The sequence below is a fragment of the Ramularia collo-cygni genome (assembly GCF_900074925.1).
Source record: "Ramularia collo-cygni strain URUG2 genome assembly, contig: RCC_scaffold03, whole genome shotgun sequence".
NCBI lineage: Eukaryota > Fungi > Ascomycota > Dothideomycetes > Mycosphaerellales > Mycosphaerellaceae > Ramularia > Ramularia collo-cygni.
The window spans coordinates 2,000,344-2,019,332 of NW_019716257.1; the positions used below are offsets into that span (position 1 = coordinate 2,000,344).

The following is an 18,989-nucleotide window of genomic DNA, read 5'->3' on the forward strand; positions in this document are numbered from 1 at the left end:
GTGTCACGCCGCGAGCCGAAAGTCTACCAAAATCCACTTCTATTCACTTCAACCTCCTCCTTACATCAGCTAGATTGTCCATTTGGAACATCCTAAGATGATCTACGTGGAATCAACATGAGTGGCTTCCAATTTCCACCACCGCCGCCGCCACCTCCGAAGGCTYCGTGGACGCCGGAGAATCAATATCAACAATCCGAAACTTCAGGCCGAGGCCGTGGCAGAGGAAGAGGACGAGGGCAAGCCAGAGGATCCGACAACGGAAACAGAGGTCGCGGTGGACGAGGCGGAAATAATGTATTTCAATCACAAAATGTACAGTCCAATCCTCCAATCCGTCAACAGCCGGTACCTTCTTTCCATGGACTTCCACCAGGAGCCTACATCAACCCTGCATTTCAAGGAAATGTGAACCTTCCGAGCCTTGGACAAAACCAGCTCAGAAATACTACTCCGACTCCATCGAGAACGTTGGCCGGCCACAAACGCAAACTCGATGCACTCCGAGGCTCGCCTCCCCTGCAGACTGAGACGAAGACAGCAGACACTCCAACGGCTCCTTCTGTGCCCAGCTTTGGTGCTCCTATCGGTCTACGCCAGGCCCTGCCTCCACCACTCCGCTCAGCTCAGAGCTTGCAGCGGGCTCAACCGCCCAAGCGGGCTACAAACGCTCTAGGACTTACCCCTCATGGCGAAATGCAGTACTCGTCCTCGGAGAGTGATAATGACGAAGAGGATGTCGACGAGGAAGCCATGTTCGCAGAGGCCGGTGCCAGCCTCACTTTCGAGCACAATGGCACAGTTTTGTCACTAAAGTCAGCTGCAGACCTTGCTGYGTGGAAGGAGGAGAGAGCGAGAAATTATCCCACGCGAACTCGCATGGCCGCTAAGCTGGAGGAAAAGCGTCAATTGGGAGTTGAGAGGAAGAGATTATTGTTCGAGGCGAGTAGAGCTCTTCGTATAGCCAGGAGACCAGCTCCCATTGTTCTGCCGGAAAACAAGCTCGAGAAGGCGAAGAAGGAATTGGCTACTCAAACGGAATCTCTCGCTGCTTTGAGAAAGAAAGTCGCCAAGAGCGAGGCGAAACTGGCACTCGCAAAAGCCAATGCTGGCGACCTGCAAGCTGCGGAGGCTCAAGCCCAGGCGGAAGCATTGGGATTGCCTACCGCTGTTCCTGTTCCAGAGTCGGCGCCTGCTTGTCAAAACTCTTCAGACGTTCAAGAAAATCCTGAGCAGCAGGAAAACGACGAAGAAGACGCCCTAAAAGCCGATTCTGCTCAGTCTTCAAGCTCAGAAGATTCCTCTATTATCAGTTCGGATTCTTCGGACTCAGATGWCGATGGACCCCCAGAGGAAGTCAGCTCAAAGCAATCAAACGACATTCCAGCCACCAAGAAAATCCTCTGTCGGGACTATGTTGCCACCGGTCGATGCCGAGATGGCGAATCCTGCCGATTCAAGCATGAGTTGCCCGAGCGAGGCACTGGAAGTGCTTACAGGGAGACTGCCCAGAAAGAGCAGCAGGAGAGGGAACAGCGACGCAAAGCCGAAAGTGATGCACACGACGCGAAGCTTATGGAGAGCAGAACGACCGAACGGAAGAGCATATTCCAGCGTCTGGTGGAGCAGGAGCATGTTGGGGAGGATCTACTAGCGCTGCGGGTTATCAAAGCGCTGGGGAAGGCGAAGTTCTTTGCTCAGGCTGCAGTTGACGAGCCAGATACAAAGAAGGCGAGCACATCGTAAAACAGAAGATAATTCAAGCCAAGCTGTTACACGCAAGTCGACTTCTCCTGCCGCCGGGAGATACACGGACTGCTCACTACCTACTTCTGCCTTATTGAGCATGTACTCGCTACATAGCCTCCGCCCTAGTTGAAGCACTGCTCAGGTTTCCCTTCGAGAGCGTTTGGAGTGTGGGAAGTCGTGGGAGGACGGCAGATCACATGTATTTATCAGATACGCGGGCACTTCTTCCAATCACAGCACCAGATGCGGGTCTCTACGGGGATTCTCACCATGGAGAGGACTGTCACGACTGGTAAAAGACGATACGGTGAAGCACCACGCCTGAGTGTCGCCCCTTCGATATTGACGGTTGTGGACATCGCGCTCAGCGACGACTTGGAGGGGCATGAAGGACCTCCTTGGAGAGCAGCGGGACGAAGACGGTTGCGAATTGTAGTTGCGAGAAGCTCACCTTAGAGGTCATTCGGTGTGGAAAGATGCTATCGAGTCGAAAAGGGGCCGAAATCGACCACGGTGATCAGAGCATATAGCCAACGATGAGACTATTAGCTTCGAGTAGGTGAAAGAAAGTCTGCAGTCTCCAGTAAGATCTTCCATGACCTTCTCAGATGCTTCAACATCAAGCAGCAGCTGTCTCAAGGCAACTCCAGGCCGAAAGCTGCAGGTGAAAACCCGAAGAGGCACATCTAAAGATGGCAAACGGAGACACAAGGATGAAATTGGTGAGGCTGTCACCAAGATTAAGTCTCGATCCCCGATGAGAATGCGTTTGCTTGCTCACTCAGTGCCTCACCTCGCTGCTCTCTTATGATTGGCTCCTCGAAGACCCCCGCAGCGGATGCCTATAAGTCTCTCGCAGCACCACCGCCCTTCTCTTCCGCTCGAAGTTCCTCTTATTTTCTTCAACATCATCAACTTTTGGTTTCCAATCCCATCAACACTCAACCATTCATTCCATCACCCACTCAATCATCCACCCGAGACCATCATGGCTCCAACCGCAACCACCGACCAGACCTTCTCCTTCGAGATCGTGAGCTGTCTCCTGGCATCTCTCCTCAGCTCCGGCGTCACCGTGGGCGCACAACACTTCGCCCTGATGGCGAAGATGGATGGCTCCACCACCAAGAGTGGCTACGAGCACCGCTTCCGCGCCGTCAAAGCTCGCGCCAAAGAGATCAACGAACAGATCGCCAAGGGCGAAATCAACGTCGACGTGACCCCGGTCAAGTCCAAGCCCAAGAATGGTGGAGGCAAATCCGCGACGCCAGCATCCTCGAAGCGCAGTGAGATTTCTTTTTCTGTCGAGATAAACTTGACTCACATGCTGATTGATAAAACAGAGAGAGCCGAGGAGCCAAGCGCTGCTGAGTCTGAAAATGCAAGCTGCGCCCGCGACGAGGACGACGAGGAGACCAAGACGCCATTCAAGACGCCGACCAAGAAGCCGAAGGTCAAGCAGGAGGCCAAGAGCGAGGAGGGCGACTACCTCACTTGAACTGAGTCTCCTGAAGTTGGTGCGACTTGTTATCGCCGACGGCCAACGTATACTCATTTGAAAGCGGTTCGCCGGGAAGAGTGCTGAGAATCAGGGTGGAGCTTGATAAGGAAGACTTGGGCCGGGGGATCGATCAATCAGTTTTTCCACCACAGAGACTATTAAAGTTTTGTCTTTGGTGCTTCCACTTGATACTGTTTCCAGTCTCCCATCATCACCTCTTTGAACTTCTCACTCATCAAGCTCTTCTGCTCTTTAGGCACCTGACTCCACTCTTGTCGGTGAGCTTCTTCGATCTTGCGGAATCGCTCTATCTCCGGCGCAATCCACTYAGCAGCGGCTTCAGCGGCTTGAGAGGTTATCTCCATGGGGAACAAGTGACCAACGCCTTTGAACGTTACTTCAGCCACCCTTCCCTGCTTTACGCCTCCAGAWCCACCAACCCCAACGCCAGTCGCTGCCATCTTGTCCGCCTTCATACTTGGGATGGACATGTCTGACTGGTCGGCAAATAGATATAACACGTTTGGTCTGACGAACGGCAACTTTGTGAACGTCGTAATTGGTTCTGGCCTGTAGAAAGGAGCCTTCGCGCTCTTTGAAAGCGGCATGTCCGGATGCGTTGAAGGATTCGACTCGGAGATGGGATAAGGAAACTCTGCCGTTGGGAAATTTGCGCGAGCAAAGCTGAGAACTTCTTGGTGCTTCGTCGTCTTAAGTGTCACTTCTGTCTCGGAATTCTTGTCCGGTACACCAGATGCCGTTGTTGGATCCGCAGAGATGGTCGATAGCGTATTGGAAGACGCCTGAATGGCTGGATAGATGGCTGTGGGCAGCTCGCGCAGACCATGCTCGACCCATCTGTCGAGAACTCGTGGATCCCAGGTCTGGTAGAACTTTGATCGTTTGAATGATGCCTTTGCAGCTTCCCTACTTGGCCAGCGGTCTCTTCGACCTGCAGAAGCTTTCGCGACGTTGAAGGTTCCTGAAAGCGTGGCTTCCTTCTGAATAACGGGATCCATGAAAACGAAGGAAGTGAATAACCTTGGGTGCATGAGGGACAAGTTGATCAAGTTGTTGCCACCCATGCTATGTCCCATGCCCACGATAGGGCGCTTCATATGCTTACGAAAGTGATTCACCATCAGGAATAGATCTCGAGGGTGGTCCATCCATGAAGCTAGACACGAATCAGTGCATGAGTCTTATCGACACTTGAAGATGTCGGGGTGCTGCATACGATCATTGCCCAGTTCATTTTCATTCAACACCCCTGATTGGCCTTGGTATGAAACATCTGCAATCCAGACACTGCGTATCCGTACATTCTTAGCTTTCAGCCGTTCATACAAGTCGTCCCACAAGGGCTCATATAATTCCTGCTCGTTGTAAGTACGATTCGAACAGCTATAGTTGCTGAGATCCATACCTTGGGGAATCCGTTTGCATGCGCTCCGATAATGGTGACATCGCCTTCGTCCTCGAATTTTGAGTCCAAAGGAGTGTATTGCTTGATGGCAAGGCTTAGGACAACCTCTTGATCGCCTGCAGTACCTCTAGGATATTCCCGAATGTGTGAGGTTGGTAAAGTGTGTTCCTTTATCCTGAAATGAGCGGTCGACATGCTGTCGGTCGATATGTTTGTAGTATAGTCGGACGAGCTCTATATGTATGAACAGTCGATGGTAATGTAAGTACGAGATGATGGACGACGTGATGTTCTTTAGACTTCCTCCTAGCGTATTCGCCAGATCATTCCCTCGCGACTGCCGGCCGAGGTTATGCTTTCGGCAACACCCTCAAGGCATTTCCATACATTGAGGTTTAGGTGAAAAGCGGTCATATATTCCAACAGAACTTGGAGATGTAGAGATTTGCTAAATGTTCTGCCGTCCATACATGTGTATGGATGACCCTACACTTCTCGTCTCCAAGTTCATCTCCGCAAAGTGTACAAACCCCACACTTCCAACGCCACCGTGTAGCCGAGCGACATCGCATTTCCTGCTCGGAAACAACGGCAAGATAAGTGTTTACAACAGACAACGACTGCCCTCTTCATTTCGTTCAGTTGTTAACACAAACGACAACTCACTGATTCGAAATGGCCGAAATCGATGTCACGCAGAATGGCTCCCTCGAGCAAGAAACCAACCATGCTAACGGCACAGACATCCCTCCCCCTCCAACAGCCCATGCTCACTCTTCTCGTATGTCCAACATAAGCATACCCTTGAATGACGTCCCAGCCTTTACACCCACCAAAAGACTTCGCCTCGCAATAATTGGAGCTGGTTTCTCTGGCATGTCGATGGCCCACAAACTTCAGTATAAATATGCCGAAGAGTTCAAAGATCTACTAGACTGGAAGATCTATGAGTCTCGATCCACAGTTGGAGGGACATGGGACGCCAACACATATCCCGGTGTTCGCTGCGACGTCCCTTCGGCGATCTACTGTTTCCCTTTTGAGCCCTACCCGGAATGGTCCCACTTCTTCAGCCGGGGGGAGCAGATTCAGGAGTACTTCCAGATGGCCGTAAAGAAATGGAAACTGGATCAAAACGTCCTGTTCGACCATTATGTCCGCGATGCCAGATGGATCGAAGAGCAGAGCGAGTGGAAGCTGGAGATCTCAAAGAATGGCGGTGCAGAGACATTTACAGACCATGTGGATATCCTCATCTCAGCCCGCGGATTCCTCTCGAGCTGGAACTGGCCATCTATTCCTGGCATCGAGACATTCCAGGGGAAGAAAGTCCACAGTGCTGCTTGGGACCATTCTTACGATTACACCAAAAAGAAGATCGCAGTGATTGGCAACGGATCGAGTGGAATCCAGATCTTACCCGWAATGGTAAAACCCGAGTTGCGAAATGAAGTGACCAGTTTCCAACGAACACCCACTTGGATCTTCTCTCGCAGTGCACCCGCTAAGATTCTCGGCGGCGAGGATCCAGATCCAAATCCTGCGTACACCGAGGAGGATAAGCAACGCTTCCGAGATCCAGCAGAGTTGCGAAAGTATCGTAAGACCGTACAGGGGAGCGTGAACAAGAATTTCAAGCTCTTTGTCAAAGGCTCGGATTACAATACCGAGATGACGCAGTTTGCGATTGAACAGATGAAGGAAAAGCTGAATCATGATCCTGTGCTGTGCGAGAAGCTGATACCGAAGTATGAGCTTGGCTGCAGGAGAATCACGCCAGGAACGGGATACCTCGAGGCCTTCACGCAACCAAATGTGCATCTCGAAAACAGCGAGATTTCACACATTACAGCCTCAGAGATCCACACCAAGGATGGGAACTCCCGTGAATTCGATGTAATAATCTGCGCGACGGGTTTCGACATCTCCCAGGTCCCATCTTTCCCTCTCATCGGCAGGGATGGTGTCAGCTTAGCAGAGAAGTGGAAAGATGAGCCCGAGAGCTATCTATCACTGGCATGCCCTGACATGCCCAATCTCTTCTTCTTCACTGGGCCCAACGCCACAGTTGGCCACGGCTCACTCATCTTCTCCCTTGACTGGTCGGCCGAATGGATGATTCGGTGGATACAGAAAATGGCATACGAAGACATTGCATGCGTGGCTCCCAAGCAGGAGGTGGTCGATGAATTCGTGAGATATGGAGACCAGATCCATAAGACGCTCACTTGGACTGGCGGGTGCCGGTCTTGGTACAAGGCCAACCGGGTGAATGGAAGAGTGACGGCGACTTTTGCGGGAAGTGCGATCCTCTATGAGAAGCTCGTGAACGGCAGGTTGCGGCCAGAGGACTTCGAGATCAAGTATCGTAGCGCAAACCGGKGGAAATTTTTAGGCAATGGCTTCACCGGGTACGAATTGCAGGACGGCAACGACCTCAGCTATTACATTCCGTAGACCGGCAATAGTGCGCTCCTTTTCTTGTTGGCGGTGTCGTGTCAACATCCAGTTTCCAGTGCCTTGGACGGTGCCGTTGATAGGGGAAGTCAACCTCCTGATGTAAGTCTGTTCGTTCAGAAGAACTTGACACCCTCACCATCGCCCACTGCAAAGATAGCTGCCTTGCCCTTTTTAGCTAGCAGAGTCAAGACCTTCCTGAGCATGACTTCCTCCATGCCTCGCCAATCGCCCGTCTCTCTCAACTCGTAGACAGTCAACACTGCGCCCTTCTGTCCAGTTCCCTCGACCCACTGCACCAGAGCATCCGCCCATTCTTCTGCACTCCGCCACCATACCAGACATGCGCTCTTATCCGCCGACAACCACTCAATAGTCTTTCCCATAGACTCCAGCACCGTTTTGATATCGGCTGCTTTGAGGCTCCGCTTGATGGTAGTGTTGGAGAAGAGGTCTGGAGGTGGAGATGAGAGGGAAAGACGGAATATGTGGTTGGTGGCGCAGTAAGAGGTTATGAGGCTGGACCATAGTTCCAATTGGCGAGCTCGAATCGTGAGGTTTGGCTGGAGAGTGTAGAAGGGCGGATACGATCTGATGTTTCGAAGATCCGAAGCTGGAGGTGGTTGAGCTTCTGAGGGCGATGAGATGGAGAGAGCAGCAAGCGATTGTGACGCTGGGCTGGGAACTGACATTTCTTGGCTGGAGTTGTTGTTGGAAAAGTAAGATGGTCGATGATCTGTGTGATTGGTATAGCTCCACAAAAGTGAAGAGTGCCGTTCATGCACAGGTACCGGACTTTCTGAGAATACCCCACCTTCGAAACATCTCACATTACGCACATTCCACCAAACACGCCCTCATTCCTCTATCATGGGTGCCGAAGAACAGGCCGAAGAGCGCGAAGTCCTTGCCTCAATATACCCGGACGAGATTCACGAAATCTCGCCCACCGAATTCCGCATCTCCATAGCTCTCGACACCGGAAGACATGAGGATGACGAAACAGAGGATCCCGTTCTGATCTTGAACGTCAAATACCCAGAAGAATACCCAGATGTAGCTCCAGTCWTGGACATCACACAACCACCAAATGCCTCAAAGCATGAGCATCTCGACATTCAAGATGACAAGGACCGATTGCTGGAGTCGCTGCAGGAGACGATTGAGGAGAACTTGGGTATCCAAATGATCTTCACACTCGTAAGTACGTTGAAAGATGCGGCGGAACAGCTCATGGCGGAGCGACAATTGGCGGTGCAGGCAGAGTTAGATGCGGCCAAGGCACAGGCGGAGGAAGAGGAGAACAGAAAGTTTGAGGGCGAGAAAGTCACAAGGGAGAGCTTCTTGAAATGGAGTGAGGCATACAAGAAGGAGCTAGAGGCTGAGAAGCAAAAAGCTGCCGAGTTGCAGGAGGCGGAGGACAAGAAGAAGCGTGGGCCGAAGGAGGAGAAGAAGCTGACAGGGCGGCAGCTTTGGGAGATGGGCTTGGCTGGTAAGGTGATGGACGAGGAGGACGAAGAAGGAGAAGACGTGGATCTAGAGCGGATGAAGGGCTTGAGTGTCGAGGGTTGAAGATACCCGAGAAGTCTAAAGGACAATCACAGATTCAGCTGCCAGACTGAGCACATGGATTGCCGAGAACAAGAACGCCCGGGTCTACGAATATCATATCCTTGCACCGGCTTCGCTGAATAGCGACCGCGATATATGCAGCCTCTGGTCTGTTCCGGGACAGTTCAGCAAGGACTAGACGGACGGTAGAGGTGGAGGATGTGGGCGTAGCAGACAGCCGCTCATTGGCGAGCTCATCTGCTTCATGCAGCCTGGCCATCAAATGAGAATGGGATGAGAATGGAGTGAAAGTGCTTCACATTCAGTCAACATGGCTCATTCATACAGTCATACATATCAAAACACTGCTCTCCGAATCCTGATCGGACCATCCAAATCACTAATCCCAACATCGTCTCCAATCACCACGCCCTTCCTCAAGATCTCACAGTCCCCTAGGTCTCGCATCTCAAATGCGAGCTCGTAGACTGCTGGAATTGCCTCTTCCTGTTTCTTGTAGCCCATTGAGCTGAGCTCCTTGTCCGTCAAAGCCTCTGCGACCTCGCGCGGTTTGAAAGTCTCAGGGGGTTCCACACGATCGAGAATCTCAACAAAGTGTGCCTTGAGAGCCTTGCTTGTCGCGGCATCGGTCGTTCTCACCGGGCCCGTCGGATCCGGTTGTATGGAATACCACCATTCGTACCATGTCTGTTTGCGCAGGCGATGTGAAGAAGTGAGACTTTTGATGTGCTCTTCGCGATTGAGACGGGCGTCCATGTTGGTGGTGGGGAGGTTTTTGTGGGACGAGCCGGATGGAACAAAGAGAACCAACGTGAACGTGATCATCATCATCCAGAATCACGATTTAAGGTTCATCTCCGGCGGGAGGGAACGCTACTGCCTCGCGTGTTCCCGACGCGTCGACCTCCAAACATTGCTGACAGCAGGCCCAAGCAGCCACAGCACTCACAGCAACCAAAGCAGCGAATCCACCACCAGCAACCTCAGACACCACCACGAACACTAGTCTGCATACGGCGATCATGGAGGAAGACGGTGGTGACGTTGGCTTGTTCGAAGACGTCGTATTCGCCATAATCCCAAACGACCTCAGCGATGATCAGATCAATGATATCCAGACGGCACTCGTCACCAGCGGTGGACAGCACATCCCTCTTCGCGAGGCGGATCAGCAGATCGATAACGAGGCCATCCAAACTATGACACACATCATCGCCACCAGCGTCGACTTCCCACAATACGAGCGCGCGCTCGAACTTGGCATTGCCATCGTAAAGCCGTCATGGGTCGCACAGAGTATCATGAAGAAGCGAGTGTCTGCCACGCGCCTGCACACTCCAGATCCCGCCCAGTTCTTCCACGACGTGGTCGTCACCTTTGCCGGACTGCCCGAAGGCGACGTTGAGAACCTCGTCGCAGGTGTCATTGCACTCGGCGGGCAGTACAGCCAGAACCTGACCAAGCTGGTGACGCACATTGTCACGACAGACGATACATCCAAGAAATGTCTCCTGGCTCTCGAGAAGATGCCTCAAGTCAAGATGGTGCTGCCACACTGGTTTGACGATTGCTTCAAGCTAGGCAAAATGATCAGCGAGCGACCATACATGTTCCCGAACCCAGAAATTCTGCGACCGACCCTGAATGGAACCAGTGTGAAAGGTGCTCAGTCCTCAGAGCTCGAAGGTGCCACCACTGGCACTCCCATTGGAGAGCCAAGCTCAAGTCCCCCGTCAAGTCCCACCCACTCGCGGAAGAATCTCAATGCTCTGGCTCTCCGAAAGATATACTTGTCAGATGACCTACAAATATCTACTCATCTCCGCGCCACCCTCAAGAAGCTGTGCACGTACGCTGGAGCTGTCATTGTCAAGAGTATCGAAGAATCGGACCTTTTCATCGGCCAGTACAGAGACGGTCGGGAATACGAGGAGGCATCACGACGCGAGGAGACGGTAGTGGCAAATCTGGCTTGGTTGTTCCATGTCATCAACTACAACAAGTACGTTTCGCCTTTGCGAAAACTGTTCCACTACCCGATCCCTCGCAAGCCCATCTCTGGGTTCGAAAACATGAAGATCAGCATCTCCAACTATTCTGGAGATGCTCGTGTGTATGTGGAAAATCTGATCAGATACTGTGGTGCTGAATACACCAAGACGATGAAACAAGACAACACTCACCTTGTTGCCGCCCACATGCATGGCGAAAAGTGCGAAGCCGCGCAGGAGTGGAACGTCAGCATAGTCAATCATATCTGGCTGGAAGAGAGCTACGCCAAATGCGCGTACCAAACTGTTGCCAACCCAAAATACACTCACTTTCCAACTCGTACCAATCTTGGAGAAGTCGCCGGCCAGACCGCATTGGACATGAAGTGTGTTGAAAAGGTGTACTTTCCCAAGGTGAAGACTCCGCATAAGCTGCAGAAGGCCTCTCCCCGCAAGACAGTACCAGCGTCGAGTACCACGCTTATGCCTCACGGTTTGCCACGGTCTGCACTCGCAGACGATACAGAGGGTGATTTTCCCTCCCCAATCGCGGAAGCAGACGAAATGGATACAGACGCTGCACCCACAACCGCCAAGAGACCTCGCGGAAGACCATCAAAGTCGGCACTGGCAACACCGCGATTCGCAGATGACGAAAAGGAAAACAAGTCGCCATCTGTGACCAGCACAGGCCGCGCAGCCAAGAACAAAGCTCTCAACAACATCCACTCACAAGCACCGGACATCTCACTCTTCCAAAAGGAGATGAAACGAAAAGGCGGAGTTCTTCATGGAGGCCGGCGGGCAAGCCTCGCGGACGAAGATGCCCTTTCCTCTCCTGCACCAACTCGTCGCACGTCGAAAAAGCGTCCGAGCGATGAGTACGATGTCACTGCAGTCGGCAGCGCCCTTAGCGATGGCGAAACTCAGGCAGAGCCCTCTGGCAAGCAAACGAAGAAGGCGAAGCTCGCTGCGACGCTGCCGCCGGTCAAGTACAAGATGATGGTCACTGGCGATGATCGCTGGCAAGGTGACACTCGGAAGGAGTCCGCGGATAAGAACACTCTTCGCAGTATTGGCGTTTTGTTGACTACCGATCCAAAGGAAGTCGACATACTCGTGGCCGCGAGACTACTTCGCACCAGGAAGTTTGTCTGTGCACTTGCGGGAGCTCCGCTGGTTGTGGATACGACCTTTCTGGACGCAGCGCTCAAACGAAAGAAGCTCATCGAGGACCCACCCATGCTAAAGGATCCCGACGGCGAAGAACGTATGGGCTTCACGCTGGAAGACAGTCTGGAGCGCGCAAAGATCAATGATCGAAAGTTGCTCAACGGATGGTCAATTTTCGTAACCAAGGACGTCAAAGGTGGTTTCGAAACTTACAAGGACATCATCACCCTCAACGGCGGTGCGGCGCATCTATACACCGGCCGTACTGGACTCGTCCTTCCGAAACGGAAGATCGATGGCAATCTCGGCGCTGAGAGCCAAAACCAAGGCGGAGAGGCGGAGTATGACTTTGTATATCTCGTGAGCGGGGRGAGCGAGCCAGAGATCAAGCTATGGAGCAAGTTCAGGGACATGGCCCACAAGCAGGGATTGGAGGCGAGGATTGTAGGTACAGACTGGCTGGTACATGCGGGTCTAAGCCAGCAGATTGAATGGAAGCCGAGCTGGGAGTTGTCTGAGGATAAGGCACTCAGTCAAAGGAGCGGTTGAGTAGACTGTCAGAGCATGGATCAACGTGCACTGAAAGTTGACAGCCGGGTGTATAGGTTACCCGTGGGTATTTAGGCCTGTGCTGAGGAGACGGTGGTTTCGCAGGGGAGACTTTGGGAGCTGTTAGCGAGGTGTTTCGAGGTCGATGATGGTCAGATGTCCGGTCAGCACAGATTTGGTCAGTGAGAGCATAAGGTGGTTGGTTCGTTTTTTAGCAAGGCGCTGGTTAGGTTGTCACGAATATTTACGAATTCGCCATTTGATTGCATGCTTTCTTCATCCTCAGTGCCTCTTCGTCGTCGAGTTAAAAGGGATGTTGAAGATCTCACATCCTAAGGATCTCGAGGGAGTCTAATAGAACGCGCTGGATACTCCAACACTGTCAGTATAAATATGATTTGTGACACGAGCCAAMCAATTTTCACAGCACGAATATTGCAGGCCATGGACCTTCAATTTAAATGATACTCACCTCACGAAGAAGAGATCATCTGGTTGATCGTAGCGATGCCGACAACCTCGTGTCACTACCACAACCCTAACCCTGATGCGAAATCCAGCAGATGAGATCATCCGTGTGAGGCTGTGCGTGTGGCGCACGCGCGAGGGACCAAAAAGTTTTACGAAAATCCCAGCTCCAAGCCAAACACAGTAACATCAACAACTCGGTGCCCAATTTGCATCGCTTTGGGAAAACAAATAAGCACTCCTCACTACGAATTGCGGTACATGGCCAAAACGAAGAAAGCCAAGTCCGGAGCCAAATCCCAAAAGCCAGCCAACGGAGTAAAGAAGATGGCGTCTCCAGAGGAGCTTTACGCCAGTGCTCTTCAGCTAGTCGAGCAATCACAACCGGAAGAAGCTCYCAAAGTCGCCWAGCAGCTTTGGACACAGGTACAAGATCGCAGCGTAAACGAGGCACTGCCAGCTGTCAATCTACTTGGAGAAATCTGCATCGAATTGGGCGCTGTGGACTCGGCTCGCGAGTACTTTGAGATCGCCGTGCAACGTGATCCAGAAGGCAAAGTACCAGAGGCTCTTGGTGGTGGCGCCGAGAAGTTTCTCTGGCTTGCGCAACTCTGCGAGGATGGAGGAAAGCAAAGCGTAGAATGGTTTGAGAGAGGAGCAAAGGCTCTCCAGCTGGAGATCACTGCACTAGAGACTGGCCAGATTCCTGGACTGGACGAAGAGACTGTTCTACTGATGCGCATCGACAAGAAGCGCAAACTTGCAAACGCTCTATGCGGGATCGTTGAGGTCTACATGACCGATCTCTCCTGGGAGGAGGATGCGGAAGCACGCTGTGAAAGTTTGGTCACTGAAGCAATGGCAGTCGAAGATGAGACTAGCCCTGAGGTGCTGCAGACTTTGGCATCTGTACGACTGTCGCAAGAACGCAAAGAAGACGCGCGTTCTGCCCTTCAGCGCTCTCTCGCTACTTGGATGGACTTGGAACCCGAAGATCCTGCCGTACCGGACTTTGCGACCAAAATTTCCCTCTCACGCCTACTAATGGAGGCTGAGATGGAGAAGGAAGCGATGGATGTTCTTCATCGGCTGATCCAGGAGGATGACCAGAGCGTTGAGGCGTGGTACCTAGGAGGATGGTGCCAGAACTTGATCTCTGAGCGCAATCGTAACAAAGCCGCAACAGAAGACTCGGCCATGGACACAGGAACGAGTGGCACCGCAGCGATCAGCCCGGAGCAAGTGCAGCTTGTGATGAAAGCTAGTCGGAGGTGGCTGAAAACGTCGTTGAAGTTGTACAAGCAGCAGGACTATGAGGATGACAGGTTGTTCGACCACGCCATGGAGCTCGTCGCGAGCCTTGACACGGTACTGGGTCCGGAAGACGCGCAGGCCGAGGGCGGAGCGGAGCCTGAATGGGAGGATGAGTGGGATGGCATTGAGGAGGATGCCGAGGAATCGGATGAAGACGAGCACATGCAAGACTCTTGAGCATTCTTCACAGGATAGCTCTTGGCACATCTATAGAGGTCTTTGCCCTGGCGCGAGCAAACAGCCACAATGACGTTGGCCGCCCAGCAGCAATGTAACACTATTGCACGGTACCTACAGCACCTCCAAGCTTCGGCGTCTCCACCTTGACAACTTTGTTTCAACCCGACAGCTCGGAAATGATCCGAGTGRCAGCACTACCACCGGAGCCATTCAGCGCCACAAAGGTAAGCTGAGATCGCCTCGTCTTTTCTTGCTGTATTGGATTCGTGGTCGCCGTCGTGGGGCCTAGACCTCGAAGCTACCACACCGATCACTCCTCAAAAGTTCAGCCCTGGTGCAACGTCGACGTTGAAAAAAAAGGCGCGTGTCAGCGCGACTAACCGTGAGGGACACCAGACCGAGCAGATCCCGCCGCCGCCGTGGCTTGCGTTCGATCTCATCAGCGATTAATGTCCGATATGCTGGCACAGCAGAGGTTGCATTGGGATGGCACTTTTCGGTAGCCAGTCAATTTCCGGCATCCAGCCCTGCGCACGCGCGCAAGAAACTGCAGCCGGGCAAGCTGCAGGACTTTTCCATCGTTAAATCAAGCGAAGTGCAACCGCTTGGAACAGGTCCATCTTGAAACAAGACGAGTGTGGTTGCACGGAGTCGCTTGCATCTGGGCTAGTGTACATTCCTCAGGGCGTTCGCAGCGAACCTTTCGGTAGCAACCGAACTTCCCTGCCTTAAGGTACTACCTTACAGCCAGACGCCATCCACGATCAGAGGAGCAGCGTGGGGGTGGACCGATCAGGGAGAGCCTCATGGTCCATAATGGCATGGCCGCAGGGCTGTGTTAGCCGCAAATCCTGCCGTGGTCCAGAGTTGGGATGCCCCTGCAGGTCCGACGCGTGCTGCTAAGACCACGCGCCCCCACTTGGGCAGCGCACCTTTACGTGCGCACGATCACAGTCACAGACATAGCTGAGACCACTTGCTGGAGGGGCCAGCGGGAATCTGTCGTTCGAAGCGGGCACGTGCGAGGTGAAGAGCAGCCCAAGCGCCCAGACGCTGGGTCCAGTATGCAGGCTTCCGGGCGGGTGTCATTTGGTCGCGCTGCGTTCGCATATGGTACGCAGGTACCTGGCAATCAATCCCGTCGCTTGAGGCTGGGTGTGGGGAGTGGGAGTGTGCCGGCGATGAATTCCTGCGCTGTTGGGATTGGCTCTCGCCGCCGCTGGTTTCAGAGGGTAGGGCTAGCGTGAGGAATGCGGCCATCGGGCCTGCGTGTAACAAACAATCCGCGCGTGCTAGAGGGCAGCAATCCAAGGATCACGTCGCCTATCATGCAGCTCAAGTTGCGCAGCTCAGATGACTACTGCACATCGACGGCACACTGCGAACTAGTGGGACTGTTGATCGCCAGGCACATTGTCACAAGCTGATCGTTGGTGAGCATTGCTCTAGCTGTCAATGAGGTTGCCAACTTTGGGCCTAGTCCCAGTCCCACCCCGGACCCAGGAGTCTGTGGCGTTCATCGCGGTGTCTCCAAGCTGCGCGCGCGAGGATGACCGATTGGGAAATTATGGATCTTGCGGGGCGCCCAGTGTCACTCACTGCTGCTAGGAGCTTTGGGAGCAGGCGCCCCGGTCTATATCTCAACGATGATGCTTCGTTGTGCTTGCAGCGTAGTTGCGCGACGATTGCTTCGACTTCCGGAAACGGCCAACTGAGACTTCTTCCCGGCCTGGACGCAGAACAGCGACAGACGGATGCGGTGAACATCTTCCGTCTTCAGCAACGCAGTCTCAACTCCCCTCGACCTGATCAGTTGCTACAAGTATCCTGGGTCTCTGCTACACAAAGGATCTTGTGTGACTTCTTCCTTACATCCTTTCTGTCTCTGCTTGCTCGTCAGCTTCTTTGGCCACCCCTTCCGAGACAAAGCCTCCTGACCAGACAACGACCATACCAAAGACTTGCTCCTACACCAAGGACGACATCCAACAAGGCACGCTGGAGCGGATTGCTGCAGCAAAGAAGCGCGGTGCAGAAGCCAGACAAAGTGCGTCGGCAGCGGGTAGTCACACAGGGTAATGCCTCCTCAAATCTCCTACAAGGTGTCTCCATGCACGACTGCGTGCGAGACAAACCGCCGGAGCAACCATAGCAATGGAACTGCAAGCTAACAAGACCCGCAGAGACTTCTTTCGTCTCATTGATAGTCTTGTCGTCCGAGAGTCTTTCATCCCGTCTGAAATTGGTCCCGCCAGATCCCGACAATGAGCTCCACCATTGTCCACCACGGGCAATCCCCAGACGACTATGGTCTTGATGCTGTCGCCAGACACAACGCCCAAGTGTCGACTGAATATCCAGACTTCACGGAAGATGTGAAGGGGTTGGGTATCTATGTATGTAGCACCTTGACGAATGGGCGTGATGAGCATACACTGACGGTCTCGCAGCCCGATCCATACACCATCTACTCGCAAGAGTCGTATGTCCAGAACCCGCCAACACCACGGTCCAACACCGGTAGTGATGGTGTTCGCACTCGGAGCGGTCGCTCTGCTCGACGGACCGACTCGCCGTTCAGCACCAGCAGATCCAGAGTCACAAAGTCGCCAGCTGTCCGGGCCAAGAAGGAGAAGAAAAGCAAGCTCGACAAGTCCAAGACGCCCAGACTCACTGCTCCTCTGTCGGTCTTGACCAAGGACATGGCCACTCCTGTCCGTGACATTGAAGCTTGGGTAAACCGTTCCGTCGAGGAGAGAGTCAAAGAGGTGGAGAAGCGCAACGGATAYGTCACTCGTCCAATGAACTCCTTTATGCTGTATCGCTCAGCCTATGCCGAGCGCACCAAACAGTGGTGTACCCAGAACAACCATCAAATCGTCTCTTCGGTCTCGGGAGAAAGCTGGCCAATGGAGCCCGAAGAGGTTCGCAACCAATTCGATCTGTGGGCCAAGACGGAGCGTCAACATCATCACGATGCCCATCCCACCTACAAGTTTTCGCCCAGCAAAGCCGCCAACAAGCGGCGCAAGGGGGAGATGTCCGATGATGAAGACAGTGATCTGGACATTGTGCGCGATCCAGATGGCGAATATCGCGGGACTCGGAACACACGCCAGCGTCGACAGCAAGGCCAGATGGAATATCTTCCCGACCTCCAAGGCTTCTCGTCCACACCGTACTATGAGCCACAGCAGATGCAGCAACACGAGTACCACTTTGCTCCTCCCCAACGGCCTCTTCCGTCAAATGTGTACAATCAGCACGTCCAACAGTCGTATGAGCAACAGTATGTCCCGCAGGGCATATCGCAGTACCCACAACACTTTATGCATGACATGCAGGTCCGCGCCCCCACTCCCGCATCTCTCAACGGCCAGCAGATGCATAATCTCGGAAGTCTGGGCATGCCTGGTGGTCAACAACAAGGAGGAGGCCACGATGAGAACCTCTTCACCAATTCCCGCACAAGCACCCCGATGCAGCAATACTCCCAGTATCCTGCTCAAGGTGGACAATTGCAGTACCAACAACAACAACAACAACAACAACAGTACTATCAGCCCTCATATCCACACTCCATGGCCCCAACACCGCCGCCCACATTCGAGAACCAGGAGCACGCAGCATATCTCCAACATGCTTCGCAGCCGCAAGTCGCCATTGATCCTTCGCTTGGTCTGGATACGAATGGAGATGTCCATGTCGGTCTTCCGGATAGTCATTTCGATGACGCTATTGCGGGATTGCCTTCTGCGGATTTCACTAGTATGGCGGGATTTTACGAGTCGAGTAGTCCGACTGATGCCAATGCTACGCTGGGGCGGAGTTGGTCTCCGGGGTCGAGCTTGAGATGATGATGATGATGATGGGGTGAGATTGGAGGGCTTTTCTTTGGGGATGTTGGGTTTTTTTGTCTGTCTGTTGTTGTTGATGATCTGTTGTCATGTCAGTATTGTAATCTCGTACTGTTCATAAAAGAAGAAGAAGAAGAAGTCTTTCTCGTCTGGATGCTCTCAGTATTTGTTCTCGCTCGTCGTGAGGATGTATCGTATAATCGTCGCTCCATCATTCCTTGTGAAAAAGGCAGGCAGGCAGGCAGGCAGGTAGGCAGGCAGCTTTATAAAAAGAAGTGAGAGAGATCCGCACTGATACATAACTACAACAATGAGATTGTTGCCTTTTGCCAAGTAAGTTAATAACACACGGCTTTTCTTCTCGCGAAGGCGGTCGTGGTGGTACCGAATTCAAGGCAAGCTGAAACGTTCCCATTCTCTTTCATCTTTTCTTAATTCGTCTTGACCAGCAGCACTGCTGATCATCATTGTCATATTGAGGGATGGAAATGATGAAATGTCTGGGAGGAAAGGGAACACATKTCGTCGGAGATCCTCGKGACTTCACTATAGTCAAAACTCAAAATCTGAGTTGAGCAGCGTCGGGTCCTTCTTGACCTTTGCTTTTTGTTTCCTTTACTATATTACGACAATGTGCAAAAGTGCTTCATCATTGCATCATTATAGGAGCTGCTGATGACTCCAGAGGGCGTTTTTGAGGAACTTCGAGAGATTGAGAGATTTAGATTCCAAATCGGTATCTTCTGACAACA

At 52.8% G+C, this 18,989-nt stretch overlaps 10 protein-coding genes; 7 read left to right on the plus strand and 3 right to left on the minus strand.

The window, feature by feature from the left end:
- Positions 1-117: 117 nt before the first annotated feature.
- Positions 118-1,746, plus strand: RCC_03135 (uncharacterized protein; the record flags this gene model as incomplete). Its single annotated transcript, XM_023768426.1, has 1 exon — positions 118-1,746. The coding sequence occupies one exon, from the start codon at positions 118-120 to the stop codon at positions 1,744-1,746; it is 1,629 nt and encodes a 542-aa protein (XP_023624194.1).
- Positions 1,747-2,737: 991 nt separating this feature from the next.
- Positions 2,738-3,247, plus strand: RCC_03136 (uncharacterized protein; the record flags this gene model as incomplete). Its single annotated transcript, XM_023768427.1, has 1 exon — positions 2,738-3,247. One exon carries the CDS (start codon positions 2,738-2,740, stop codon positions 3,245-3,247), a length of 510 nt encoding a protein of 169 aa, XP_023624195.1.
- Positions 3,248-3,408: 161 nt separating this feature from the next.
- On the minus strand, positions 3,409-4,871 carry RCC_03137 (related to host-specific AK-toxin Akt2; the record flags this gene model as incomplete). XM_023768428.1 has 3 exons in its annotated part: positions 3,409-4,427; positions 4,488-4,626; positions 4,677-4,871. The coding sequence occupies 3 exons, from the start codon at positions 4,869-4,871 to the stop codon at positions 3,409-3,411; spliced, it is 1,353 nt and encodes a 450-aa protein (XP_023624196.1).
- Positions 4,872-5,351: 480 nt separating this feature from the next.
- Positions 5,352-7,133, plus strand: RCC_03138 (related to flavoprotein involved in K+ transport; the record flags this gene model as incomplete). Its single annotated transcript, XM_023768429.1, has 1 exon — positions 5,352-7,133. One exon carries the CDS (start codon positions 5,352-5,354, stop codon positions 7,131-7,133), a length of 1,782 nt encoding a protein of 593 aa, XP_023624197.1.
- Positions 7,134-7,249: 116 nt separating this feature from the next.
- Positions 7,250-7,825, minus strand: RCC_03139 (related to VPS25 Vacuolar protein sorting (putative); the record flags this gene model as incomplete). Its single annotated transcript, XM_023768430.1, has 1 exon — positions 7,250-7,825. One exon carries the CDS (start codon positions 7,823-7,825, stop codon positions 7,250-7,252), a length of 576 nt encoding a protein of 191 aa, XP_023624198.1.
- Positions 7,826-8,003: 178 nt separating this feature from the next.
- Positions 8,004-8,705, plus strand: RCC_03140 (related to GIR2 Highly acidic protein with anomalous electrophoretic behavior; the record flags this gene model as incomplete). The annotated part of the gene is made up of 1 exon (XM_023768431.1): positions 8,004-8,705. The coding sequence occupies one exon, from the start codon at positions 8,004-8,006 to the stop codon at positions 8,703-8,705; it is 702 nt and encodes a 233-aa protein (XP_023624199.1).
- A 336-nt stretch (positions 8,706-9,041) lies between these two features.
- RCC_03141 (uncharacterized protein) lies at positions 9,042-9,461 on the minus strand (the record flags this gene model as incomplete). Its single annotated transcript, XM_023768432.1, has 1 exon — positions 9,042-9,461. The coding sequence occupies one exon, from the start codon at positions 9,459-9,461 to the stop codon at positions 9,042-9,044; it is 420 nt and encodes a 139-aa protein (XP_023624200.1).
- Positions 9,462-9,727: 266 nt separating this feature from the next.
- Positions 9,728-12,418, plus strand: RCC_03142 (related to DNA repair protein Rtt107; the record flags this gene model as incomplete). Its single annotated transcript, XM_023768433.1, has 1 exon — positions 9,728-12,418. The coding sequence occupies one exon, from the start codon at positions 9,728-9,730 to the stop codon at positions 12,416-12,418; it is 2,691 nt and encodes an 896-aa protein (XP_023624201.1).
- Positions 12,419-13,147: 729 nt separating this feature from the next.
- RCC_03143 (related to TPR domain protein) lies at positions 13,148-14,377 on the plus strand (the record flags this gene model as incomplete). Its single annotated transcript, XM_023768434.1, has 1 exon — positions 13,148-14,377. The coding sequence occupies one exon, from the start codon at positions 13,148-13,150 to the stop codon at positions 14,375-14,377; it is 1,230 nt and encodes a 409-aa protein (XP_023624202.1).
- Positions 14,378-16,644: 2,267 nt separating this feature from the next.
- RCC_03144 (uncharacterized protein) lies at positions 16,645-18,237 on the plus strand (the record flags this gene model as incomplete). XM_023768435.1 has 2 exons in its annotated part: positions 16,645-16,776; positions 16,831-18,237. 2 exons carry the CDS (start codon positions 16,645-16,647, stop codon positions 18,235-18,237), a joined length of 1,539 nt encoding a protein of 512 aa, XP_023624203.1.
- Positions 18,238-18,989: the final 752 nt, after the last annotated feature.